At 40.9% G+C, this 27857-nt stretch overlaps 1 protein-coding gene across 2 annotated transcripts; it reads left to right on the top strand.

Moving 5' to 3' along the window:
* On the top strand, positions 1-27148 carry nup93 (nucleoporin 93). 2 transcript variants are annotated; one of them, XM_058387920.1, is made up of 22 exons: positions 1-159; positions 1780-1968; positions 5513-5630; positions 14542-14604; positions 15721-15849; positions 18552-18626; positions 19436-19528; positions 19701-19840; positions 20680-20812; positions 21004-21161; positions 21271-21436; positions 21880-21973; positions 22943-23134; positions 23668-23794; positions 24137-24209; positions 24301-24345; positions 24654-24770; positions 24884-25002; positions 25746-25863; positions 25973-26056; positions 26160-26288; positions 26926-27148. In XM_058387920.1, exons 2-22 carry the CDS (start codon positions 1790-1792, stop codon positions 27034-27036), a joined length of 2463 nt encoding a protein of 820 aa, XP_058243903.1. In that variant the 5' UTR covers positions 1-159; positions 1780-1789; the 3' UTR covers positions 27037-27148. The 2 variants fall into 2 exon arrangements, with proteins under 2 accessions (XP_058243903.1, XP_058243904.1); XM_058387921.1 differs by lacking the exons at positions 1-159; positions 1780-1968; positions 5513-5630 and adding an exon at positions 11576-11860 and having other exon boundaries at positions 26926-27147.
* The last annotated feature ends 709 nt before the right edge of the window (positions 27149-27857 follow it).

The following is a 27857-nucleotide window of genomic DNA, read 5'->3' as shown; positions in this document are numbered from 1 at the left end:
CCGCGTCACGGAGCGGTGTGAATGAGCCAATCAGCGTGGTCGCTGTGCAGAACCCGGGAGTGAAACTGGAGTAATGTGAATGCTGTGCCTCTTGTTATAAACTGTCAAAAGAACTACTTTGAGCGTTATATCGCAGTTGTACGTTTTGGAAATAAAGCGGTAAGTAAATCGATCCGCTATCAGCTAATACTCACTCTCAGTGTGAGTTAATGGTTTAGGGACACGTGTATATTCCTGCCTGATATAAAACGTGCTGGACTGCTGCTGGCTAACTCAGCTAGCCTGTGTGTGTGTGTGTGTGTGTGTGTGTGTGTGTGTGTGTATATGTGTGTGTATATGTGTGTATATGTGTGTATATGTGTGTGTATGTGTGTGTATGTGTGTAGTTAGCTAACAAGCCGGTCTGTTCATTCATACATTCAGTCTAGAAAATTTGATGATAAATAGGTCCGTTTCTATAACATCTACAGTAGCCAAGTAACCGATCAGTGTAGATAATTACCGCTGTTCAGCTGAACTGGAGCTGCTGCTGTTAACCAGTTAGTTCATTAAGACAGAAGCCTGGTATAAATATCGTGTAATATCAGTGTTTATTGTAATGTGTGAACAAGTGGACGTGAGCAGTTAAATACAGTGAAATTCTTGTTTAAAAAGAACTTATTCAGTGTACTCCTGGCTTTGGGGGATATGACAACACCACCACTTTATTACTATACCTTAAAGGTGCTTCTGTAATACACTGTGTGTGTATGTGTGTATATTATAAGTACCATTTTAAGGTCATAAAAACATCTCTTCAGCTGCTTTCAATCAGAGATCATAACTGTAATGTAAACACTGATGAAAACATAACATACCTAGTAACACTGGATCTCGTTTATCAATGCTTTATTTGTCTTTTTCAGGCTTTCTTAATCATTTAATTTTGCTAAAACAAATAGTTTTATTTTGCACTTACATGGCCGGTGGTGTAGTCGTTGGCATGTCCAAATACGTGCGTTTAGACTGCTTGGTATCTCTGAATGATCTGTTCTCTCTCTCTCTCTCTCTCTCTCTCTCTCTCACTCTCTCACTCTCTCACTCTCTCTCTGTGTAACTACCTGTGTGTGTGTGTGTGTGTGTGTGATGGGTTGACTGGCCCGTGTGATACGATCCAACAAACGATCTACTGTTGCTCAAATTTCTGAAGAAGTTCATGCTGGTTCTGGTAGAAACGTGTCAGAATACACAGTGCATAATGGGGGGACCAACACAATATTAGGCAGTTGGTCATAAAGTTATGCCTGATCAGTGTATTTTTAAAGCAGTAGGAAATGTCTCTCTCTCTCTCTCTCTCTCTCTCTCTCTCTCTCTCTCTGTATCTAACTATGTGTGTGATGGGCTAGCACCTTGTGCTTCTCATGCCATGTGCCTAGGGGTCTCCAGATTCCCTACCACTTTTCTATTCCAGAAAGAATGCCAAATCTTAGATAAATGCATCTGCAAACAATAATTTACACAATTCACCACAACAAATTACACATCAAACACATTAATTTGTATCCAGTTTGATAAATATTCTTATGGCACTACACATAGAGAGTCATTTAAGTTTCTGGTTTAATAATACTGCCACTGATACAGATGAAATTGTACTAAAATAATGCTACACATATGCGTGCTTTGTTTATACTGGTTGCTGTTAGGATTATTACAGTGTGTGTAAAGTAAGGTAAAAGAAAAGAGTATACAGGTACACAAATTCTTATAAGCCCTGTACTCTGTGCTGTTCAATCTCAGGAGCTTAGACATGGATGCCGAGGGCTTCGGGGAACTGCTGCAGCAGGCCGAGCAGCTGGCAGCTGAGACCGAGGCCGTGTCCGAGCTGCCCCATGTTGAACGCAACCTTCAGGAGATCCAGCAGGCTGGAGAGAGGCTGCGCTCTCGCACCCTCACACGGACCTCGCAGGACACGGCCGATGTCAAAGCGTGAGTGTGCATCTTTTCAGTGCTTTATTTACATGTTGATTATTATTTAATACCACACCACAGCAATTTTTACAATATTGCTTCAAAGAAAAGCCAGTTCAACATTCTGTATGCATGCAGTCAAAATTAAAAAGTTTGTATGGCTTTGTTGTAGTTTGTAGTTGGCTTTCTTTGAATGGTATTTAATGGTTACTTAAATTATTCTTATTGTTAACTTCAAAAGTCATACACTTGCTAAATTCCTAAAGTTCCACTGTTTTTGAAAGGGGTTCAGTATTTAATGTAGCTTTTTGAAGCTAGTTACATTTATTCTGTGTGGAACTGAACTTCATAAGAAGAACAACACAGCAGCAACAGGAACGACTTAACACAAGAGCAGCAAAGCTTTAAAATGCACAATAAATTAATAAATATCCTAAATTAGAAAGTATGAATATACATCCATATACGAGTTATATACAAACTAAAACTGAGGTCTATGTACAGATTAACTGAATGAAAAATACAGGTTGGCAGTTTGAATCTGTTTAATACAGCTGCTTTCAACGTCCTGTATACAACAATCAGCCATAACATTATGAACAATGAGAGGTGAAGTGAATAACACTGATTATCTCCTCATCATGGCACCTGTTAGTGGGAGGGATATATTAGGCAGCAAGTGAACATTTTGTCCTCAAAGTTGATGTGTTAGAAGCAGGAAAAATAGAATAAAAACTCTGGAATGTATTTAAATGAGCCAACGATGCTTATCATAAAATACACAAATATTTACCGAACCCCACATATTAGAGCTTTACACATTATTGATTACTTATAGTATAAAACTTGAGAATTATATTAACAGTTGCATAAATTCCCCTAAACTTCTCATGCTTATATGGAAGGCTTTCTACTAAGAAGAACATAAATAGTGTACTGAATATAAAAAAATGACATAAATAACAATACTCTATGTTTATACCCAGTTACCAGCCATTAAAATGATGAAAATAAACCAGACTAAATACTAAGATATATCTATTACTCCTTTAAACCTTTCCTTCCAAGTGTGATCGAATTCTTTTCCAAATCTTATTAAAAGTGCAAATCTTATTTCCTACAGATACACATTTCCCAGCTCTCTTGCCCACATCTTGAAAGTTGGAACAGATTCTGTCGAACACACAGACAGCACACTATATTCTGCAAAAAAAAAAATCTGCAATGCCTCCACTTGTATAATTTTGTGCCAAATTGTCACAAAGCGTGTAACACATTTCAGCATTGGAATAATGTGAGAATTGCAAACACCCAACCCCCCCGTTTTTGGGTGTTTGCCAGATTTCTTTTTTGTTTCCTTCTTCTTTAAAAAAAGAAAAGTATGACAAAGTTGATTATTATCATAATGATGGAGTATTTTGAGCCATTTCTGAGACCAGCTGATAAATATACATTATTCAGCTCCAACACTTTTTTTCCGATGCAGTCTATGAATTATATACACTATATTGCTGAATATTTTGAGACACCCCTCCAACACAGAGGGGCACAGAGTCCTGACTTCAACCCAATAGAACACCTCTGGGATGAATTAGAGTGCAGACTGCAAGCCAGACGTTCTCGTCCAACATCAGTGCCTGACCGCACTTCTAAAGGAATGGTCAAAAATTCCCGTAATCACACTCCTAAACCTTGTGGAAAGCCTTTCCAGAAGAGTTGAAGCTGTTGTAGCTGCAAAGCTGAAACTTCACATTAAATTCATATGCATGTAAAGGCAGACGTCCCAATTTTGGCCTGGCTCATTCCTTTCACTGGAACTAAGGGGCCGAGCCCAACCCCTGAAAAACAACACCTGAATTCAATGATTTGGAGAGGTGTCCCAAAACATTTGGCAATATAGTGTACATCAATTATCAATTTCTTTTCCCATTCTCAAACTATTTGATATGACATGTGCTTTTGTAAAAACCTACAGGAAAAGAAATTCCAAAGTACTTTTTTTTGTAAAAACCTAATGGTCAGCCAAGCTGTTAACTGTGTAATCAGTGGAGTATGAAACCTGTCGATACACCTGTATAGTAAATACCCTTAAATCCCTCAGCATTAACATTACAGGAAAACTGCACATTATGTAATTTCATGTAAGTGCTAAAATAATAAGTATAATTTGTCATTTCCTAACAATACATTAACATGCTGAATGTTTGAAGTACATTAAGAAACCCCAAAATCTCCAGTGTGACTTGAAATAACCCTGGATTTTATGGAATCAGGTATTAATATACACTATATTGCCAAAAGTATTCGCTCACCTGCCTTGACTCGCATATGAACTTAAGTAACATCCCATTCCTAATCCATAGGGTTCAATATGACGTCGGTCCACCCATTGCAGCCATAACAGCTTCAACTCTTCTGGGAAGGCTGTCCACAAGGTTTAGGAGTGTGTTTATGGGAATTTTTGACCATTCTTCCAGAAGCGCATTTGTGAGGTCAGACACTGATGTTGGACGAGAAGGCCTGGCTCTCAGTCTCCACTCTAATTCATCCCAAAGGTGTTCTATAGGGTTGAGGTCAGGACTCTGTGCAGGCCAGTCAAGTTCATCCACACCAGACTCTGTCATCCATGTCTTTATGGACCTTGCTTTGTGCACTGGTGCACAGTCATGTTGGAAGAGGAAGGGGCCAGCTCCGAACTGTTCCCACAAAGTTGGGAGCATGGAATTGTACAAAATGTCTTGGTATGCTGAAGCATTCAGAGTTCCTTTCACTGGAACTAAGGGGCCAAGCCCAGCTCCTGAAAAACAACCCCACACCATAATCCCCCCTCCACCAAACTTTACACTTGGCACAATGCAATCAGACAAGTACCGTTCTCCTGGCAACCGCCAAACCCAGACTCGTCCATCAGATTGCCAGATGGAGAATCGTGATTCGTCACTCCAGAGAACGCGTCTCCACTGCTCTAGAGTCCAGTGGCGGTGTGCTTTACACCACTGCATCCGACGCTTTGCATTGCACTTGGTGATGTATGGCTTGGATGCAGCTGCTCGGCCATGGAAACCCATTCCATGAAGCTCTCTGCACACTGTTCTTGAGCTAATCTGAAGGCCACATGAAGTTTGGAGGTCTGTAGCGATTGACTCTGCAGAAAGTTGGCGACCTCTTCGCACTATGCGCCTCAGCATCCGCTGACCCCACTCCATCAGTTTACGTGGCCTACCACTTCGTGGCTGAGTTGCTGTTGTTCCCAAACACTTCCACGTTCTTATAATACAGCTGACAGTTGACTATGGAATATTTAGGAGCGAGGAAATTTCACGACTGGATTTGTTGCACAGGTGGCATCCTATCACAGTTCCACGCTGGAATTCACTGAGCTCCTGAGAGCGACCCATTCTTTCACAAATGTTTGTAAAAACAGTCTGCATGCCTAGGTGCTTGATTTTATACACCTGTGGCCATGGAAGTGATTGGAACACCTGATTCTGATTATTTGGATGGGTGAGCGAATACTTTTGGCAATATAGTGTACCTCATATATCTTCTTTTTCCTCACCAGCTCAATCCTCCTGGGCTCCAGAGGACTGGACATCTTTCACATCTCCCAGCGTCTGGAGAGCCTGAGCGCAGCTACAACCTTCGAGCCACTGGAACCAGTGAAAGACGCAGACATTCAGGTGAGTCAGATTACAGAGGTATTGTAATATTTGTAAACATGGAGATTGTAAGAAATCATACCGTCTTGTGTAAGATGATTCTAATTCCTTTAATGACCCATATGTCATCTATACATATCTCTAAATACATGTCATCTATGTGATATTCAGAGCAGCGTGCAATCTTTCAAAATTACAGCAGATTTTCAGAATATTTGGGTTAAGACGTCATGTGACATCATCACTTTTCAGCTAAAGCCATTTTGCATTCATGTGTGTCAAACATGAGTACAGCTATCATAGAACGTAATCATAATAAGTAATGTCTCTTCACTAGTAGGAGTTTAAAAGAAGAATCCTCTGCTTGCAATTTTGTTGGGTAAAGCTGTTGCTCCTTGTTTGGTGTCGTCACAAAGGATCATCCAAACGGCATATTGTGATTTGGCACAGGTTTTATGTCGGATGCCCTTTATGATGCAACTCTCTCTTTTTATCTCGGGTTGGGACCGGCACAGAGTGTTAACCCCTCAGTGGCTTATACACCAATCAGGCGTGACAGGTGACGTGAATAACACAGATTATCTCCTCATCATGGCACCTGTTAGTGGGTGGGATATATTAGGCAGCAAGTGAACATTTTGTCCTCAAAGTTGATGTGTTAGAAGCAGGAAAAATGGGCAAGAGTAAGGATTTGAGTGAGTTTGACAAGGGCCAAATTGCGATGGCTAGACGACTGGATCAGAAAACTGCAGCTCTTGTGGGATGTTCCCGGTCTGCAGTGGTCAGTATCGATCAAAAGTGGTCCAAGGAAGGAACAGTGGTGAACCAGCGACAGGGTCATGGACAGCCAAGGCTCATTGATGCACGTGGGGAGTGAAGGCTGGCCCATGTGATCCGATCCAACAGACGAGCTACTGTTGATCAAATTGCTGAAGACGTTAATGCTGGTTCTGAGAGAAAGGTGTCAGAATACACAGTGCATAACGGGGCAGGGCTGTTTTGGCAGCAACACAATATTAGGCAGGTGGTCATAATGTTATACCTGGTCAGTGTATTTTTAAAGTAGTTTTCCTGAAAAAAGCACAAAAAACGTAACAAGTTGCATCAGAAATTACAAAAAGAAAAGCTGCAAAATCATGCATTTTTGGAAGCTATGATCACAAACAATCCTGCAAAACAGTGTGCTCTGTTATTGGGACATCACACTTCTGAATCACAAAGATGCCACATCCACTAACAGCTTGGAATCCTAGAAAGTCTCTGTATTTTTAGGTAAGAAGGATGATACTTACTGCTTTCCCTGTCATCAGAGTCACACAAAGAAAGTGCAGGCTTATATGTGCAAGAGAGCAGTTACTCTGCCTTATGATGCATCATAAGCAGCAGGTGGAAAAGATGTGGACGATGGCTTCACTTTTCTCAAAGGAAGCTTCCATCCTTCCTGTATTGTCATGGCAAGAGAAATGAGGATTGATTTGTTTGGCTGATTGGATAAATCCAATCAGCCAAACAGTAGAATGGTATCTCAGTCTATTGTCTCACTGTAATGGAACAAATCTTAGCATTCACATTATCAGTGAGCATTTCAGGAAAACCAACTGCCTTTTAAAGCTGTTATGAGGCTGAATGGAAAAGTATATGCTGCCTTGGTTTATAGCATCGTTCACTTTTCATTTATTCTTGGTATGCTAGTTATTATATCAGTACATCAGGCTAGCTTAGAAATCAAAATGAGCAACATACCAGGAAAAACCGCCTGGACTGTTCAGATTACAGCAGCTTCACTACAGAACTATCCAGAGCTTCAGACTCCGCTGGAAAGAGCTTGCATGGTGATGAAGATCGACTGTCATGTCCGAGTCAGCTCATCCACGGCCATATATTTATCACCAAATAACCGAAAAATCACACTTATCGTAAGGCAAGATATTTATAAAACCAGAGCGCTATTGCTGAAGATAATTTAATGAGATGTATTTTAGTCGTCGGTCTCACTGACTAATATGGGAATGGGCGGGGTTAAAAACTGTACTGCATCCATCCACAAGAGGGCCTCAGACATTTTGGCTTCACTTTTGTATCTTTGTTAGGTCCTATTTTGATTTTGTCATATTTACCCACAATAAAAAATAATAAGGGGAATTAAACAGGGACCGTTTCTAGCTGCTGATAAGTAAGCAATAACCGGAATGAAATTTCCTGTGACACACCTGTAACTCAAACTACAATTCATGGTGTCTTTGTGTTTTTAATAAATAAAAAATAATGGCAATTTTCTGTGATATTCAAGAGGACTAAAACACTGTTTTAGCAAAATTCTAAACACTCCACCAATAGTGGTGTCTTATTGTAGAATGATGAGAAGTGAAATTACGTAGGTGGTGATGAAGGCTGTCAGTTTTCGCTCATTCTTTCACAGACTCTGTGTGCAACTCAGCTGGAGTTCGTGCTGCCCGTTTTGCTTCTTCTGTTCCAAATAATCCCACACATTTTCTACAGAATTGAGGTCCAGTGATTTGGCAGGTCAGTCACAGTGACTCAGTGTTCCGTCATTCTCGTCAGACAAATCGCACACACATTTCTCTCTGCAGTGGTCATCCTGGTACGTAGGAGTGTCGGTGTTGTGTTAAGTCTAAGTGATAATCGACAGTTCAGTTTTATGCTGAGTAACGTGCGTGCAGTTGTACAGTAAGACGCTGCTATTGGTGGATTTTTTTTGTCTGGCAAGATCCTTTGTCATTTTCCTTACTTGTTAACATGCCAGCTATACATCGGCTCCTTAATCTATAGCCACAGAAATCACACAACAATACTGATACTGATATAGATATAGTAATACTATATCTATATATCTATATATCTATATATATATATATATATATATATATATATATATATATATATATATATATATATATAATAGTATTTAGACACTCTTATGGTTTATCTTTCATTCAGTTCTCGTCTAATCTACAGCGTGTGCACCAGAGGGCGTTATTGGACACAGCACTAGGGCGTAGTATTTGCTGCCTGGTTGATGATCATTATTGTTGAAAGTGCTCCTAGAGGACATGAGGGACTTAATGATAGTTAAAGCCTGATATTGATATCTAAATCACATTTTAATCGGTATACTGTCTGCAGCCAGTGGGGCTTTTTTAACATAATTATATAAAATGCGTCAGTATTGGATGTTAGTAAGACAGTTTCATGGGAAATTTAGCTTAAATATCTCCTTCTGAATATGTGTCGATGTCATCTTGGTTTTGATTTACTGACACTTTGCTTAGAAGGAATAACGATTCATATGGGATGATGTACTGAGCTCAGATATTAGTCCCATTACCTGGAAATTGAGTCATGGAATGACACGGTGGTGACCGAACAGAGAGCATTAAATCATCAGGCCGAGATTTTGGTCACAGCTCATGATGTACATCAATTACATGAAAATCTATGAAGCTCGTACATTTTGAATTTATTCACAAAGTTTAGAATGATGTTTGGATGTTAAGATTGGAGCAGGTTTGCCTCTCACCTTTATAGTTGGTGGTTTGATTCCTGACAAGCTAGTGGATTTTTTAAAAGGCATTAGACTCCATAAACCACAAATAGAACATAAAGTTCTCATAAAACGCTCATTACATTTGTAGACTAAGTTGGCTGAGCATTTTTTTTTGAGCTGAGAGACTTGATTACAGAATTTCCACAGGAAAACATGAGGTGATTTCCAGTAAGGGATTATAGTGAACATTGATGGTACTTGTGGTGCATTGTGGGATTTTTTTTTTTTTTTTTTACGGGTCAAACATTCCAGGGCACTGGAAGGATTTTGTGATTGACAGCCCTTAAAATGTCCAACTCGCTGATCAATGCCCTGGCTACTGAGCTAGGGATCTGATGTCCAACATCACCTCCTGTCCTAGTAATAATTACTTAGTCTCAGAAAGGCTTTAACTGTGTTTAATTTGTCTTGTTTTTTCCTTTGCTCGCAGTAAAAGGATCCGGCTGCACTGGGAGCTTGCTGGATTTCACCATTTTTTTTCCTATTCGGACAGACTGAGATGGGGTGGAATGACTGGGCATTTGGGGAGTGTCTATAAAAAGATTGACAGGAAGCCCACGTAAACACAGACAAGAGCTCGGGCCCAAACCCCAGTTTTTGAAAGAACTGCTTCTCACAACCACATTATACACTTCAGTTAATGCCACTGATTCACTTGTTCTACATATTTTTCCCAGATTATTTGTACGAGTAATAAATAATGCAGCAAGGAAGATGTCTGGCTTCCTGTCTCTTATCTGCTTTTTGTGCCTTTCTAAACACTTAGCCCTGAGCCTCATTTTTGTCCGTCCCATAGGATCATGGCCTGTTATTTCAGACAGGATCATGGACACTTGTCAGTCACGGCTACATGTTCGTTGTAAATGTGTTTGATTTTTGCTAAGGGTCATGGTAGGCGTGCGTTTTTTTTATCGATGCAGCGTGATAGAGACGGGTTTTGTCGACTCATCACGTTAGCGTATTGATCCCCTTATGTTTTGTATCGCATCCTGAAGGCTCAGTGTGCCTCCTCCCTCATCCAAGTCTGCGTCTCCCTCCCCTCCTTCCTTTCTTAGCCTAGATATTTCTGTGGTGGGGCCTGCCAGAGTGTTCCTCTTACTGGAAGTGCACTTAGCATCTGGCAGTAAAGCTTGCTCTCGCTCTCTCTCTCTCTCTCTCTCGCTCTCGCTCTCTCTCTCTCTCTCTCTCTCTCTCTCTCTCTCTCTCTCTCTCTCTCTCACGCTCTCACTCTCTCGTTGTCTCAGTGTCAGATTTTTTTCCCAGTATGGACTGTGTGTCTTTGATCCACCAGCACTTATCATGCTTAGATTTGATGTCTCTCCTAATAATTGAATTATTTTTAATATAGAGACTTTTGAAAGTCTCTTATCTCTGAAATATGATAAATATGACTCGGTACAGATGCCATGCTAAGGAATGCTCTGTGTGTGTGTGTGTGTGGTGGGGGTTAAGGATGTCAGACAGCTATACAGCTATTGTGTGCTGCGTTTATGTTAAGTTATTGTTCTTTGTGCTGCTCTCTCTAAGGCTGCTGAGCTGCTCGTCTCAAGACAAAGAAAGCATACACTGTTGATAAGGCGTAGCCGGGTATATCTCCCTGCATGTGTGTACGTGTGAGCACGAGTGTGTGTGTGTGTGTGTTCTGGTAAATTCGGTGTAAAAGTTATTCATTATTTTGGGATGAGAGGAGAGCTGTGAATTAAGCTATACGAGATGTATGTGAATGTGATTATGCATTGCTATTTTCTGATACTGTAGAGAGACAAAGAAAAACGTTAAGGCCTATAGCGATTCGCTCTTCTCCGTAAGGTAGAAGAGTGGAGGTTGTGCAGCGCAGCATGATCATCTAGCAGTATTTGAGTGAGGAGTGGGATGTATGGAAAGACATCTCGCTGTGGCATCGAGACGGTAGAATCGTGAAACGCGCGACTCTCTTCCTTCTCTCCTGCATTCTGCTTCTCTTGCTTTCTGTCTCAGAGAGCAGCCCCTGTTGTCTGCTTCCACACTGTGATAGATGCAGCTGCTCTAGCTCATGAGGGTGAAATAGCTGTACATGCGCTCGTGCCTGGCCTGGCCAGCCGCTCCAAAGCCACTGCACTCTTCTCATTAACTAAACATGACTCTTAAGAGGATTATTAGCCCAATTTCTGGACAGGATGTCGGAAGCCATCAGGAGAGGGGAGGAAAAAAAAATCCATTACCATAATTGCGTTGCGCTAAGAGCGGGGGGTGGTGGGGGGTGGTGGGAGGACGGATGCAGAGATGTATAAAAAAGGAAGAAATGAGTGAGACTGAAAGAGGAGGATGGCAGGGATGCTGGAGGGAAGAGGGAGGGGTAGCTGGGTGATGGAGAGCAGTAGACGGTTCAGGCTGAATTATCACTCCTCCACAATATCCCCCCCTCGTCTATGCACAGACTTGGTATGGTCCTCCTCTGACAATAAAGCAGCCCACAGGAACCCTGCTCGTGGCACATATCTGGGTTCAGACCAATGGGCCGGCACGGGGTGGGAAGGCTCTCGTGGCAGTCGAGAGTGTGTGCCGGCAGCGAGCGAGGTCAGAAAACGCCCGAGAATGGCGCTGACCAACTTCCTAAAGCTAGGAAAGAGGAAAGAGTGTGTTGGGTGCAGCCATTCACTGCTCCTGGCTATATGCACCTACACTGACAGACTGAGGCACGGCGTGAGTAAGTATCTCCTGCACACACATACATGCTTGCACACTTGCACGAGTTCACTAGGCGCACATACGATCCAGAATTGAAGCACTCGCATCATGCAGATTCTACACTTTGCACCGTATGTCTTGTAATAAGTTTATCATTCTGATGATATTGATAATGATGTCGGTAATGAGGATGATGATGATAACGACGAAGGCTCGATGGCCACACAGGAAGTGGTGGCATTAGGGTGGGGTTCCTGTCTTGGTCATTGTTACGAAGTGCTAATGGCAGAAGAGGGAGCATCTTTCTCATTTAATTAAACAGCACAGATAAAGAGGAAGATTTCATGGATGGATTATATCTTCGACTTTTGTCCAGTAAGCTGTCATGCGAATATATTTGCTGGCCAAAAATATTTTTTGCTGCATGTGTGTCAGCCTTTACTTAAATATGTAGGTTAAAGGGTGAGGAATGAGCAATTTGCAATGCAATGTGTAATTCGTATGTACTGCAGTCCATAGGAACGACACATAGTCTGTACATACTATATCAGATTTGTGTAAAAAAAAAAAAAAAAAAAACTCCAGCTTGTAAATGTGAATGGTCTAACCTGATCGAATGTTACAGATATAAATGTGTAGCGTTTCTAAGATATGGATTCTACTGAACATTCCAGAAAATCTGAGTAGCATCTTATAGTGGTTACTATGTCCTCTTTCCCCTCCTACGTGCAGATCCCTATACGAGTGCATGGCTGTCTGGGTGGGAACTGCTCTCTTTGTGTGCCACACAAAATTCCTTCATCATCGGATAACGCACATTTTGACAAACGCACAAATCTACACAAGCCGTACCTGCTGAAATATAATGGCGCAATACGAGTCCTAATGTCTCCTGATTACTATTAACAATCGATTTATAAAACCAGCAAAAGAGATATGAGATCATCTAACAACTAGGCCTTTAACATTTTTTAAGATAAGACCAAAGCCTCAATATGTAAAAAATTTGCAGGCTTTTAGAGTGGATGAATCCTTTTACTTTAGTCGGGGACCCTTTATGGACAGCGGGTGGCGCTAGCGTCTCCTGTGGGCTAGTGGAGGACAAGGCCACGATGACTGAGCAAGAAATGACTGGCCAAAAAACAGCAGCGAGCTTCACGGCTCTTGTTTTAGGATCGAACGATTGAGAGATGCACGCACCGTTAACCATGCAAGCTCCGCCTCCACTCCTCCGTATCCCGGGTCACAGTAAAATCGGTCCTCATTTGCAGCTGTCAATCAAAGGTGTGGTTGAGTTGGTTGAGGCTGGGGTTGGGGGGAGGGGCAAAAGGGGTAAAGGGGTAGGCTAAAGAAGTCAGAAGGTGGTGAGGGGGCAGGGTGAGAGAAGCTTCCTGAAGAGTCACAGGATGGAGAATGAATAGAGTGTTCATACAGACGAAAGGGAAGTACTTCAGGGACAGCTGAGAAGATGGTAAAGGAAGCGATAATGCGATTAAAGAGGGGTGTGGTGCGTTGAAAGAAGACATTGTTCCATATAAGAGTATGACTCAGATGACAGAGTGAGGCATCATGAGATTATAGGTAGTATCATGTTCTAAAAGCCTCATGCCAGAAAATGTAGTGGGCGTCTACTGGCGTCTCGAAGCCTTCCACCACCGTATGGTGTCGCTGTTTTATGAAACGCTTCATCCTTCAGCCCCACCTAGCTGCATTCTGATGCTCTTTATACTAAACTCCAAGCTGACCACTGCCAACTTCCTCTCGATTTTGTGTACCCTGCTACCACCAGCCCCCACCGTGCATGTGTGTGCTGCAGATGGCTGTTCGGTGCCAGTGTGTGGCTCGGCACTGAGAGTGTGCTCATTTCGTCTGCAAAGTGTCCTTTCCTGTCTCCAGTCACAGCAGACAGGGTTTCACTGAAACGAGCCAGCGAGGATGTATGTTCAGCGCCTGTGTCAGGGGATTCGCTATACAGACGGGTGTTTGTTGTAAGGCTGTATGGCTTCCTGACAAATCTTTGCAGTCGAGTTTTGCAGATGATCTTCCTTTACTCCGATATCCAAATCCCTCTGGCGTAGCTTGAGCAACTGATTTCTAGCTACCTGTTTTATTCAACTAATAATAAAACGGTAATGGAGATGTGTTAAGAGATATAACGTCCCCCACTTGAGAGTAAGTGTTTTGTGTCATCTCAAAACGAGATGTTATGATAATTACCGTTATCATTTTTTTCTTCAGAGCAGATGGAATTGGTTTACAGGTTGCAAATGAAAAGGCATCTCGCTAATCAAGCTTCATGGTAAAGCTCTCGCGCAAAATATCAATGAGACGCCGTGGGCGGCCCGTCGTACACGGCGTGTAAAAGCATGTTTTCGAAAGTGTAAATCACTTCCAGAACCTTCTCGACTGAAACCGAAGCTCTCGTCTCGAAGCTAGTCTGGCGCCACCATGTTGGAAGAGTGGAATTACAGTGTGGCGGAATTACCGGGTCGATTACAAGCGAATTTTCTTTAACACTGATTTTGTTAACGATGCTTATTCTTTGTCTTTGCCGTCGTTGTGCCTTGGATGGTGTAGACGATCAACGAGGAAGGAAGTGAGAGAGAGAGAGAGAGAGAGAGGGCGTGTGCTCTGAAAGCTGAGAGGGGGGAAAAGTAGGTTGCAGCACATTTAACCTCCAGGCCGTGTCTGTTTTTCCAGGGCTTTCTGAAGAATGAGAGAGACAATGCACTGCTGTCCGCTATTGAGGAGTCTCGCCGCAGGGTAAGTCTCAACTTCACTTCGCAATTAGTCAGTTTGTCTATCACAAATTTTAATCAATATTATTTATATTTGCTTTTGTAATGTTGGTTCAATCTTACCCACACCAAAAAAAAGGGTTTGGCACCATTGAGTCACTGCATCTCACACACACACACACACAAAAACATCTTGATGTCAGAGCCAGTCTCTTCCACTCGCATTAGACTTCTCAGCAGCTTTCATTGGGGTAAAAATAGGAGGCACCCGCCAGCCATTATCCCTCACTCAATCAGAGGGCAGACTTCTGCTGGGTCAATATCTTCTTCTCCATCTCCTTACTTAATCTATTATCCCTCTGATTTGAAGGGTAAGAGATCGGTGTTACCTGTCTGTAATAGAGAAGCATTTGGTGCAAAAAAAAAACAAAAAAAACCCAACAGTTTAGACATTTATTAGCCATAGGCATGAAGTGGCTTGCTTTCTGAGCAGGTTTTAACAATGAGAGTGATTTCCGAATAGCTCAAGCGTTTCACACTATTACATCTGACTGCATTCTGGTTAGCAACTAATCGAATTAAGTCCTGCAACACGGGCACAGGGTCTCCATGCATCTTAGGAGCTCCAGAGCTTTTCCTCAAACTGGGTGGGAACATGTCACCTTGCAGAAGTGGACCCCCTCACACACACACACTTTGTTCCATAAAAGATTTTCTTTGCTGTTTTAATTAGAGCGCTCGCAATTACCACACGTCGGTCCTCCGGGATTGCGTGAAATAGACAAAAAGGTCTATTCAATCAGGGTGTATGCTAAATCTGTAGCAGGCGTGAAGGCAGACCCAGTTAGTGGCACACTTCCATTAGACGAGAGAGCACCATTGCTGAGCTTTCTCAGTTTCTCTTTCTCTGGCCTGAATGGAGAAGGAAATGGCGATCTTTGCAAGGCCACGGCTGTCAGTATTTAGTGCACTGTAAACACACACACTCGGGTCTAGGCTGCTCCCATCTCCCTCCACTGGCTATTTTCGATGCATCTCATGGTGGTTAACCTATTTATTCAATAGAGCTTTTTAGTCTTTCATTTTCCTCCTCCTTCACTCGTGTTCTCCATCTCTCTCTCTCTCTCTCTCTCTCTCGCAGACTTTCCTGCTGGCGGAGGAATATCATCGTGAGTCCATGTTGGTGCAGTGGGAGCAGGTGAAGCAGAGAGTGCTGCACACCCTGCTGGGAGCAGGCGAGGATGCATTGGACTTCAGCCAGGATGTGGAGGTCTACAAACACACACACACACACACACACACGCTCAGTCAGTCATACTTGCAGTCATCTCAAACTGCGTTTAGTTTTCACACACAGCAATAGCATTAAATCTGTAATAAAATGTATAGCTTGTAATAGGATTCAGAAGAAGATTTAGTTCACTATGTATTTCTACACACACACCTTTTGTTATTAAACTGTATGGCCAAAAGTTTGTGGACACCTGTCTATCACATCACTATGAATTTTGTGAACATCCCATTCCAGATTTAGTCCCCTTTCACTCTTCTGAGAAGACTTGCCTCTATATTGTGAGCGTGGTTGTGGGGATTTGTACTCATTTATCCACCAGAGCATTACTGAGATCGAGTGAGGAGGCCTGGGGTGTAGTCACTGCTCAGTTTTTCTTAAAGGTGTTCAGTGGTATTGAGGTCCGGGCTCTGTGCAGCACATTCAAGTTCTTCTACACCGATGCTGGCAAGCCATGTCTTCATGTAGCTCACAATACACACAGGGGTATAGTCATGCTGGAACATGTTTGAGTTCCAGTGAAGAGAAATTATGATGCTTCATCATGCAAAGGCATTCTATGAAATTATTTGCGTCCAGCTTTTTGGCAACAATTTGGAGAAGAACCACATGCTTAGGTGTCCACATACTTTTGATCATATAGTGTATAGTACAGTGTTCTGGTGTGTGTGGCCTGGATTTCTTCGTGTGTGTGTGGGAGTAGGATTAAAATAGCAGTCCCACGCACACCTCTCATTGGATTTTTACTGTGTCTAAGTAAATGCAGGCGATGGTTCGAAGAACATTGGAATTCTGAAGTGCTACCATCTACTGCTGTTAGAACGAGGAAAAAAATTTCAACCTTCAAGCTCCAATTTTCTAGTTTTTGTCACACATTTCCAAAAATTTTATTGGTTAAAAGTCCCCTGGTGTTCTAGGCAAAGGCTTGTAGGTAATGAAGTAGTTATTGAAATCACTCCTTTTCCTTGGGTGTATTTCTATTGTAGAATTTTTTAAGCAGTAAAGATATCTGGACATTATTTGGGATTTAGACCTCAACAAGATAACATTATTGTCTAAAAAACAAAACTAATAATTACATAAATTAGGAAAAAACGACAAAACATTTTCTTCTACTTCTGTAGTTTTTTATTGCTTTGTCTGTGTCAGTGTTTAGTTACAATTCAAGATTTATTTTTAAATCATTTTAATTTTTTTAAATAACAAAGCTATCATTTCCTCGAAGCAGAATTCTCCATATTTTCTTCTGACATTTTTTAAAAATGAGAAACAATGGAGAAAAGTGATCCACATTATGAATTTAGTCATAAAAAGGTATCTTAAAATAATTTTCATGCTGTTTAAAATGAAGGAGTCTAATATTGATATGGCAGACTGCAGTAACGTTGAATGTGTCCGAAGCAGAAGGTAGGTAACTTGATGCCTTGCTGTGGCTTTGCTGTATTGAATGTGAATGGTATTAATAGGCAAAGCTTTTGCACAATAAGGGAACGCGTGTGACCATGTTGCTAAGGCACCAACATACACTAATAGTCAGGCCAGAAGGAATAAAGTACTGTTATGGAAAAATGGGACACATGTTCAAATTGTAGAATACAACAGCTTTTACCTGCCAGAAATGCAATTTAAAATAATAACTAAAAAAATTAACAAATAATTTTTGTCCACAAACTGCTCCGTGTTCCTGATGTCAAGTTACATCGTTTGTTTTGACCACCAGCTCTTAACTGACCCTTGATTTGAGATGTGAAAGTTTCTAAAGGATGCATGTGTTCTGAACAAAATAAAAAATATCGTAATTGAATGCAGCGTGTTTTATGTTAAGGACACGCCCATAGACTCCTAAAATGGCTGGCACTTATATATGGATTTATAAAGTGAACATAATAATGGATTTTACTTACACCCATGCTTTGACCTGGATAAAGTCTGGCCTGCATTATTAATGTTTGTTAAATCATGTCATTTTAAAATTTTCAACACGATACATATGCCCACACACACACACACTTCTATCTACCAGAACATTTTAAGATGTTGCATTTTCTTTTGTGGCCACGTGAGTGCGTGTGTGCGAGCATGTGTGTGTGTGTGAGAGCATAAGTGCATGCGTGAGGGTGTGTGAGCGCGAACGTGTGCGTGTATGCGAGAACATGAGTGTATGTGAGCCTGTACTTGAGTGTGTGTGTATGTGAGCGTGTGTTTTTCTTCCACTTTAATTATTAATTAGCAGTTAAATTTTCCATGTATGGCCTGCTGTTCACTTCCTGTGCTTGGAGCGTCCCCAATGCTCTCAGTCTGTTCCTTCTTCAACAATACACTTCTTGTATAATCCATTTAAACTTTAAGATGCGTGATCCATCCGGATAAATTGTCACTCTTTTGAAGAAGTAAATTCTTCTTTGGCTTAAGGCGTGTTGTGTTGTGTGCACATGAGCACTGTTGAAAGATGTGCGCTCAAGCATGGGTTATGTTCTTCACTGTAGATTTCATGCTGCATTGATCATTGTGTTTACATGAACACATATTAGAGAGAGAGAGATAACACCAGTGCTCCTGCATTTCTCATACTCTCTATGCATTTAGTTGCAGTTGTCTCTGGTGTGGAAGTCTACATACGAATAAATTTAACAGACCACCTAATGTGTGTGTGTGTGTGTGTGTTTAATTCCTCCACACAGCCGAGTTTTATAAGTGAAGTGGGAGCTCCTGGACGCAGCGCTCTGGACAGTGTGGAGGTGGCTTATGGGCGACAGGTGAGTGTACTGCATCTGCACAATGTTTAAATCAAAATTCTACCACAAGATTTTTAATCTCTTAAATCTGAATGGTCTTAAGGTGTTGGTTAATTTTCTGTAACAGAACAGCTCTGACTATAGTTCCTAGTGAAATTCAGATATTAATGTAATCAGTCTTATTGTTTCTATAGTAACAACTAAAAGGATTAAAATCATGTGATTGGTGAAATTTTGGTTTCTGTTATGTGAGAGAATAAAAATAAAAGCTATTTAGCTTCGAGGGGAGATGCATCACATTGATTATATTCTTATAACAGCACACCTTGGTGTGGTTTATTCCTTACCCACTTAGTCATTATTTCCACTGAACTGATTTGCATCGTCTTTGCATTGAGACGTTAATTGAAGCGGACGTGTCTACGTAAGCTCTCCTCTACCGTCTGCTCACACTATCTGACTAGGCTCAATCAGGTCATGTATTGCAAGCCCAAGCCCTGATCGATCCAAAAGATTGATTGGCTGGCTAGGGGCATTGTGGATAATCTCTCTGCCCCAGCACAAAGGCGCTATCTCTTTCCCTCTCCGCCACTTTGCTTATTATCTCATCAGTTTTTTGGTCACTTTATTTCCTGCATTCGCCATGTGCCGCCACATCGCCTGCGGAGTCGTGTTTCTCATCTTGGTTTTTTTTTTCAACGACCTTCTAAACGTTTTTATCGTTTTCATCCTGTTTTTTATCGTCCATTACTTTACTGGAAGGTCATAGCCCAAACTGGCATGTGACCTTCCCAGAAGGATGTGTGTGAGCTCTCTCCTCTCTCCATCAGATCTACGTTTTCAATGAGAAGATCGTAAACGGGCACAGTCGGCCCAATCTGGGGGAGTTGTGTGCCTCGGTAGCTGACAGTCTGGATGATAAGGTTAGTCCCAGTCGTAGCTGCCGAATACTTTTGTTGTTGTTTTTTTTCCTTCTAAATTGCTTTTAAATAACATGTTGTTTAGCGCTGTAATGATTTATTAGCTACAGAAATATTTTCCTAGTGTTCTGATTTGTTTAATACTGTGTGTGTGTGTGTGTGTGTGTGTGTGTAGAACGTGTCTGACATGTGGCTGATGGTGAAGCAGATGACAGATGTGCTGCTGGTGCCAGCCAAAGACACACTGAAGAGTCGTGTCTCTGTGGAGATGCAGATGGCTTTTGTCCGACAGGCCCTGACTTTCCTGGAGAACAGGTTAGAGAGCAGAGAGGAGAACAGGGGTAAAGGGTGCAGGGGTAAAGGGGAAATTGTCAGTGGTATTTCTGTAATGTATTAAAATGCCAGCACTTTTTTCCATACAGACGGTTTTAACAAAATGTAAAACAGGCCTATATTGTGTTTTTGCATTTATTTGAGGACTAGGAGAACCTTATGCACAGACCAAACACACAGACATTTTGGCTGCAAATACAGGAGTGTCAGGGATAGTTATAGTACTGAAAAGAAACAAAAGCAGGGACCAAAAAAATACAAAGGCATAAATGTGTGATGTGTACACAAGTGGGAAAATGGGGAAAATGTCACAGCAACACTTTAAATATAATCATTCAAATACTATATATATATAATTTATGAATTAATCCAGGTTGCATCATCCAAATTTCCTGAAGATCATGGCAAAAAGAAAAATGTTATTTTATTATATTTCCCCAATTTATTTTTCAGTGACAGTGTTTTTGACTGACATCACCTCGAAAGGACAGTCTCTGCTCATGAAATGATAGATTATTCATTTAAAACATTTATTTTTAATACATCTTGTCCTGTGTATTTACTTATTCTAAACTAAATAACCTCAAGTTGAATAACAATCTTGTTACTCATTTCGAGCCTTTTTAGCAAAATAGTAAATTTCTTTAGTTTTTTTTTTTTTTTTTTTAATCAGTATTTTAATCTAAAAACCAAACATTATTAGATTGTTATGTGTTATTAGAGAGCAGTGATGCTTGTCACAGGTATACAGTATTTTGAACTTTATGTGAGGGCCTAAAAAAAACTTTTGAAAGCTCTAACATCATGACCTCTTTTCCCAGCTATAGGAAATACACCATGGTGACTGTGTTTGGGAACCTGCACCAGGCTCAGTTAGGTGGTGTGCCTGGCACTTATCAGCTTGTGCACAGCTTCCTCAACATCAAACTTCCCGGCCCGCTGCCAGGCATGCAGGTACTGCACCATCACTGCAGCATGATCCTACACCTCACTCACTAGTGTGTTCATGTGTATATCGTAGATAACAAAGTGACTGATTTTCCCAGCATGAGCAAATAAGCCGCTTAGTTCAGACGTTTTTCTAAAAAGTGTGCAAGCAAATGCAAGAGTTCTGAAAGACAAGTCTCCTTTATGTGTGGGAGCAGGATGGTGAGGTGGAGGGACATCCAGTGTGGGCTCTGATCTATTACTGCCTGCGCTGTGGAGACTTGGCTGCAGCCATGCAGGTGGTGAACCAAGCGCAGCACCAGCTGGGAGACTTTAAGATCTGGTTTCAGGAGTATATGAGCAGCCCAGACCGCCGGTGAGATCACCTAGAATCATGTCACGCACTGAAAGCAGTGCCTTACTCTGTGTACGCTAACATAATGTATAAGCAAAGAGTTAACATGCATCGTCTGTTGTTCGATCAGCCTGGCTCCAGCTACAGAGAATAAAGTACGCCTGCATTATCGGCGAGTGTTGCGCAACAGCGCCGATCCATACAAGCGTGCCGTCTACTGCGTCATCGGCAAGTGTGACATCGCAGACAACCACGGAGAGGTGGCTGATAAAACGGAGGACTATCTATGGCTTAAGGTAACCTATCACAAAACATATCAGAAAACAGGATAAATACAGGCAGTAAATTATACATGAAAGCAACTGTGCCATAAACATTAAACAATACAAAATCTAACTCTAGTGTAGTGCTTGAACACTTTTTCCCCTTTTGTTTCATGTTCCAAAAATCTATTTTATTAATTAGGTATTTTATTAGAATGAAATTTTTTTTTTAAACCTTTTAGCTTGTTTTAAATAACTATTGAAACACTATCTATTTGAGCATTTTCTATGTAGTTAATTATTTATTATAATTATTTAACTATTCATTTTGGATTCCCTTTTATTTACTTTAATAAATTACTCCTGTTTGCAAATGGCAAATTTTATTTTATTTTACTTTATTTTATTTTATTTTTTTTATTTTTGGATATGATACTGTTGTAAATGTTAAATAGTGGTTCTGTTGTGTTCTGTAGCTGAACCAGGTGTGTTTTGATGAAGATGGCAGCAGCGCTCCACAGGACAGACTCACTCTGGCCCAGTTACAGAAGCAGCTCCTGGAGGACTACGGTGAGATGCAGGCCCATGATTCCACTTCTCCAGATTTCCATCATGCTGCAATTTATCATGCACATTTCCATAACTCTTCAGACCCACCGAGTTCATAAAACACTCTCTAAACATTAGATGCTCGGGTCAAAACAAGACATGGAGGCAATGCATCACCGACTGATGCTCTGATTCTCTGGCCCTCTTGAAGGAAGCGATTCAGGAGGAGGAAATTTATTCTGCAGCAGTTAGCCTGTCCTAGATAAGCTCTCTCTCTCTCTCTTTCTCTCTCCTCTCTTTGACTTAAAACTTCCTCTCGTTGCATTTTAAAAGGCGCTACACTATATTTTCCCCACCTGCCTGATGAGTCAAGCTTATCTCTCACGATGCCCCACCACTAGGCCGCATTAAACACTTGTGCTGATAAGGACCGCTCCGCTTCCAGCTGCAGCTCTTTTCACAGCTCTTTTTATAAACTGCAGCTCGAATCGCAGCCTAAATGAGCGGATTATTTCAGCTCATACGAATGGAAAGAAAGCAGCCTCTTTAAGAGCTTTACAGCCATGGAGGATTTTTGTAGAACTCATTACTTGCTTTAAGGAGCATTTATATTTCTTTAAGTTGCACATGCTCATCTTGTTGGATTTGTGTGTGTGTGTGTGTGTGTGTGTGTGTGTGTGTGTGTGTGTGCGCGCACTGTACACATACTGGAATGCCTGAATTATATTTTCTTCAGTGATGAACAGTGATAACTTCACTGTACAAGTTGTACATTTTAATTAATATTTTATCTTCTTAACTGCTGTAGTAAATTAGTTTACAGCTTATGCTTTTGATGCACTTTTCACTAAACGAGTATAAATGGTCTAATTCATTAAATGTTGCAAGTCGGCAGATTTGTGCAGCATTATTGTGGTTTGTGTATCAATACTGTTCCAAAATGTCCTCAACATATTGCAGTACTAATTGCTATCATATTGTTCTCCACAGGAGAGTCTCATTTCTCCGCCAGCCAGCAGCCGTTCCTTTACTTCCAGGTGCTTTTCCTGACCGCACAGTTCGAGGCAGCGATAGCGTTCCTCTTCCGCGTGGAGCGCCTGCGCAGTCACGCCGTGCACGTGGCCCTCGCCCTCTACGAACTTAAACTGCTCCTCAAATCATCAGGACAGAGCGCACAGCTATGTACGCTGGTGACAGATTTGTGCTGATACTATAGCACAGTATATTTGGTATTGTGTGTACTGTACATTTTATATAAGTATAATAAGTTTATTTGATTTAGAATGAATAATAGTAACTAACAACTGAAAAATGTATTTAGCTATAGTGCCAGATGAATTATTTGAAATATTTTTATACATAATTTATTATTTTTTATGTGTCAAGCATGCAGTGCAGTCCAATTTTATAAAAACTAAATTATTTGGGTAAAATTTGCAATTGAGTTATTTCTGTTTGTTACTTATAGCGTTACTATAATTATTAGATCTAATCTTAAATATTGGGAGTGCATAAATAAAGCTTTATCTCCAATAACTGACAGAAGGTATAAGCGGTTTAAAATGTGACTTATTTTGCATGAAGTTCAGTTTTCAGTTCAAGAACAATGGAATAATTCCATGCGAAAACCATGTGTTTTGTATAACTAACTATATAACTGCTCTATATTTGAGTGTTGATTGACCTCCCGTTTTCTTTTTTTTTCTTTCTTTCAGTGAGTCAGGAACCAGGAGATCCCCCAATGGTACGGCGACTAAACTTCATCCGTCTTCTCATGCTCTACACTCGTAAATTTGAGGCCACAGACCCACGAGAGGCTCTGCAGTACTTCTACTTCCTGCGGTACATAAATCCCACTAAATCTAAACAAGCCCCTGTGAACCTGACCTTAGATAAACGTTTGATTTTGAGCGTTTTCTCTTGAAAAGCTCTCGGTTTAACTAGAAGTCGTTTCACCTTCACTGCAGGAATTGCTCTCTCTCTCTAAGAAGGGATGAATAATTCATGAGGGACTTTATGGGTGCAGTCAGAATGCACTCTGACTCGTTATTATTTCCAGGAATTATTAAGCCTTTTTCACAAACCTTGATGTTTGCAAGCTGTCCTAGTGTTTCTGGAGACCACCTGGTTGGTCATCTTTTATCATGTTTTTATTATAAGCAAGACTGTGTGTGTATTTGGCAGGAATGAAAAAGACAACCAAGGAGAGAACATGTTTATGCGCTGCGTCAGCGAGCTGGTCATTGAGAGTCGTGAGGTAGGGTGTGGCTGTGCCTCAGAAATCACAGTTTGTTCTTTAACGCTTGCAAGACTTCTCTGAATTCTTAACTTGCCTTTTCCTTTTACAGTTCGACATGCTTCTCGGAAGGCTCGAAAAAGATGGAAGCAGAAAGGTATGCCTCTAGGTTCTGTGCTCTGCCTTGTAGCGTTATATAACGTGCAGGGCGGCTAGAAGAACACTTTCAGCAATCATGCCTCTATTCAAAGCTTCTCCGGGAGCTTTATTTCAGCTCATTGTACTCATGCTCATTCATTATTGTACCCATTCAGCTCTACACAGGCTGTAAAAATGTTCTATTGTTTCAGCACTCATGAAGTACAATGTTTGCTTTGTTCTTTTGGTGGACAACATTTTAAAAATACAAGCGTGCGTCCTGAAATGCTGCCCGTCTCTAAAAAGGGATTGTGTTAATCCTTTCAGCCTGGTGTGATTGACAAGTTTGCCGGAGACACACGAGCCATCATCACCAAAGTGGCCTCAGAGGCCGAGAACAAGGGCCTGTTTGAGGAAGCTGTCAAACTCTATGAGTTAGGCAAGGTTTGTGAAAACATGACACAGGATTTGTACTTGTATCAGTGTGTGTAAAAAAAAAAACAAAACAAAAAAAAAAACAAGTTGCATTTCTATATCTTTTTCCTTGCTACTGATAGAACCCTGATAAAGTGCTGGAGTTGATGAATAAGTTGCTGAGTCCAGTAATTGCCCAAATCAATGCTCCACAGTCAAACAAAGAGAGACTCAAGAACATGGCGCTAGGTATCGCTGAAAGGTACGTTTCTCCTCACAATGAAAATCTCAAATTAAACTCATACTTAAAGGAAATCTCCACCCTGAAACACACTGAATATATTTGTGTTGTGCAGTTTAGTGTGTTGACTCTGTATATTTATTTCTGTGAGAGGTCAGCAATAGTCTCACAGGGGGTTATTGCTATTTTAGTTACAAATGATGTTTAATAGAAGAAAAAACTTCTGATCATCTGAGAAAAGAGAGAGACATTCAAAGTCATTTTAATGTGAAATCCATCATAGAAGAAGTGGAGACAATGACTCAAAGTAACAGAAGGCATTGCAGGTTTATACAGACACAGATGATGCCACTGATGGTGATATAAGCATGAAAGTTGACAGCCTGAGCTGTTTGAGTGTACAAAGTATACAGATGAGCAAGAGAGCTGGACAGACTAAAGCACTAAAATCCCACCGCATTGCTCTCTTTAGGCCAAGGGCTCAATCCCACTTGCACCACTGTCAGCAGGTAGATGAATAGCATTGTGGGTAATGTAGTAAGAAACTGTTAACCAAAGCAAAAAACCAGAGCACTGATGAAAAAAGTTTTTAAAAAGCCAACAAATTAAATGTTGACCACTACTGAAGATCATTTGTTATTTCTGAAGATTAATAGCGAGTTGTTCAAGGTGGACTTTTCCTTTTAGCCTCCTTCTCACTGCAATTTATTGAATATCTTGCTCAGTCTGTAGACAGGGCTATTGTGATGATGTGGTTTTTACAGGTACCGCACTAATGGTATAACCGGAGAGAAGTCTGTGGATAGTACCTTTTACTTGCTCCTGGACCTCATGACCTTCTTTGATGAATACCACGCCAGCCACATCGACCGTGCATACGATGTGAGTTAAAATGCAGTGTTCAACTGCTCAATATGCCATTTATTGTACTTTTATAACCGTGTGTGTGTGTGTGTGTGTGTGTGTGTGTGTGTGTGTGTGTGTGTGTTAGATAATGGAGAGGCTAAAGCTTGTTCCTTTGAGCCATGACCAAGTAGAAGAGAGGGTGGCAGCTTTCAGGAACTTCAGCGATGAGGTAAGAGTGCTCTTTATCGGCACACTTTACACTTTAGCATGAAATTCTGCTGTCATTTTAATATTATATAACTGGTTTTAAAGCTGATTCTCACTCGATGCAGGTCAGACACAATTTATCCGAGGTGCTTCTCGCCACTATGAACATTCTGTTCACCCAGTACAAGCGCCTGAAGGGGGCGACAGCGGGGACCCCAGGCAGACAGCAGCGCACGCTGGAGGACCGAGACTCGGTTAGGAAAACCATACACGATTGTTTTAGAGCAGCAAGACAGATTTATAGTTATTACACGCTTGATATTTTGAAACATTATGTCATAGTCTTTTGAAATTATTTCTGGAAAATATGTTATGACTTATGGCTTATAATAAGACATTCTATTCTACATTTATAACCTTATATAGTTGTGTATAAATCGTTACTCGGATGCGTGCTTACTCTCATCGGTCCCATTTAGTGTGGCCTTAGATCATGTAGCCATTTTAAAACTTTGTCCACTGTCATCATACATAGTGTGAAGGCATTCTTTCTCAGATAAACTTTATTAAAGTGTAACATTTATTGTGTAAGGAAAGCTAGCAAGATTCTGATTGTGTTTATCAGTTGTGATTTTTGCAGGCATATGCAAGGCAAAGCTAAAAATGAACCTGAATAATAATCCTGAACACTGTGTTGTTTTGGTCAAATATATATTTTTCTGTTTATTTATTGGCATGGGATTTTGGGGCATTTTCAGCTGTTTTCCAGAATTCAGTCAGATGGCTTTTGGTCCAGAGCATTATACATATAAGTTATATGCAAACTGCTAGTGATATAATACTTTAGTGCTCTTCTGTAACACAGTGTGTCTTCTACATTTACATGCACAGATACTGCGTGGCCAGGCCCGGGCACTGATCACTTTCGCTGGGATGATCCCATACCGCATGGCTGGAGACACCAACGCTAGGCTGGTACAGATGGAAGTCCTAATGAACTGAGAGAGATATAGAGAGAGAGAGTCCCTACCCCATCAATTCTGTTTCTTCATGAACCATACCTTCTTGTGTGAATTAATATTTGTATTCTTTTTCATAATTTTGAGAAATAAAAAAACAAATTTCAGTTTACTTTGTGTTTTCGGTTCACTTTTTTTTTCTCATCACCTTGTTTCATTTATGTTCTGCATTTTCATTACCTTTTGTGTTGTGTGCCATTTTAAGTTCACTTGATTCATATCATTTTTGAATGAAATCCTTTACCGTGATAATTTCTCATCATTAAGTACATCTTAACTACAGTCTCTGATAAATAACAAATCATTTGTACAAAAGACTGAGGTTACTTTGTCTAAGGTGTATGTGAGGTGTTTGTGGCATTCTCTCAACAGATGGAGAGGTATGACCGAAATAGAACTTTGCTCAGGTTTTGAATGTTAGGATTTGGAGCTGCTGTGTTTACTGTTCATCACTATGTTAAAGCAGTACATTCTTTAGTACTATAGCCAACCATTATAAACCACATGGCCATTATATGGCCATTAAATATCTTTCAGAACAAAGCATCTGCATGAGAAAGTCATGATCTGTTGAGATTGTGAGTACGACCATCTGAAATCCCGAAGACAAGAAGCCGATGTGATGAGGTGTGTGTGCTGCAGCTGGTGTTGTGAATCAGGCCGATGCCACACGTCCGCGATAACCCGGCTATTTCACAACACCAGGGTGGCCCCACACTGCTGCCAACATCATGATGAAGAACAACCTGAGACTGCTGCCATTTTCATATGGATTCAAGAGCCCCCCCCCTTTTTTTTATAAAG

Source organism: Hemibagrus wyckioides, linkage group LG04 (genome assembly GCF_019097595.1).
Source record: "Hemibagrus wyckioides isolate EC202008001 linkage group LG04, SWU_Hwy_1.0, whole genome shotgun sequence".
Lineage (NCBI taxonomy): Eukaryota > Metazoa > Chordata > Actinopteri > Siluriformes > Bagridae > Hemibagrus > Hemibagrus wyckioides.
Note: the sequence above shows the minus strand (reverse complement) of the source record. Positions and strands in the feature narration are given on the sequence as shown.

What these genes read in the sequence shown, in the direction of transcription:
- nup93 (XM_058387920.1), top strand. Translation starts at nt 1,790, where the DNA reads ATGGATGCCGAGGGCTTCGGGGAACTGCTGCAGCAGGCCGAGCAGCTG. An exon ending in CTGACTTTCCTGGAGAACAG is followed by an intron (nt 19,841 to 20,679) that starts GTTAGAGAGCAG and finishes CTCTTTTCCCAG; the next exon opens with CTATAGGAAATACACCATGG. An exon ending in AACTCTATGAGTTAGGCAAG is followed by an intron (nt 24,771 to 24,883) that starts GTTTGTGAAAAC and finishes TGCTACTGATAG; the next exon opens with AACCCTGATAAAGTGCTGGA.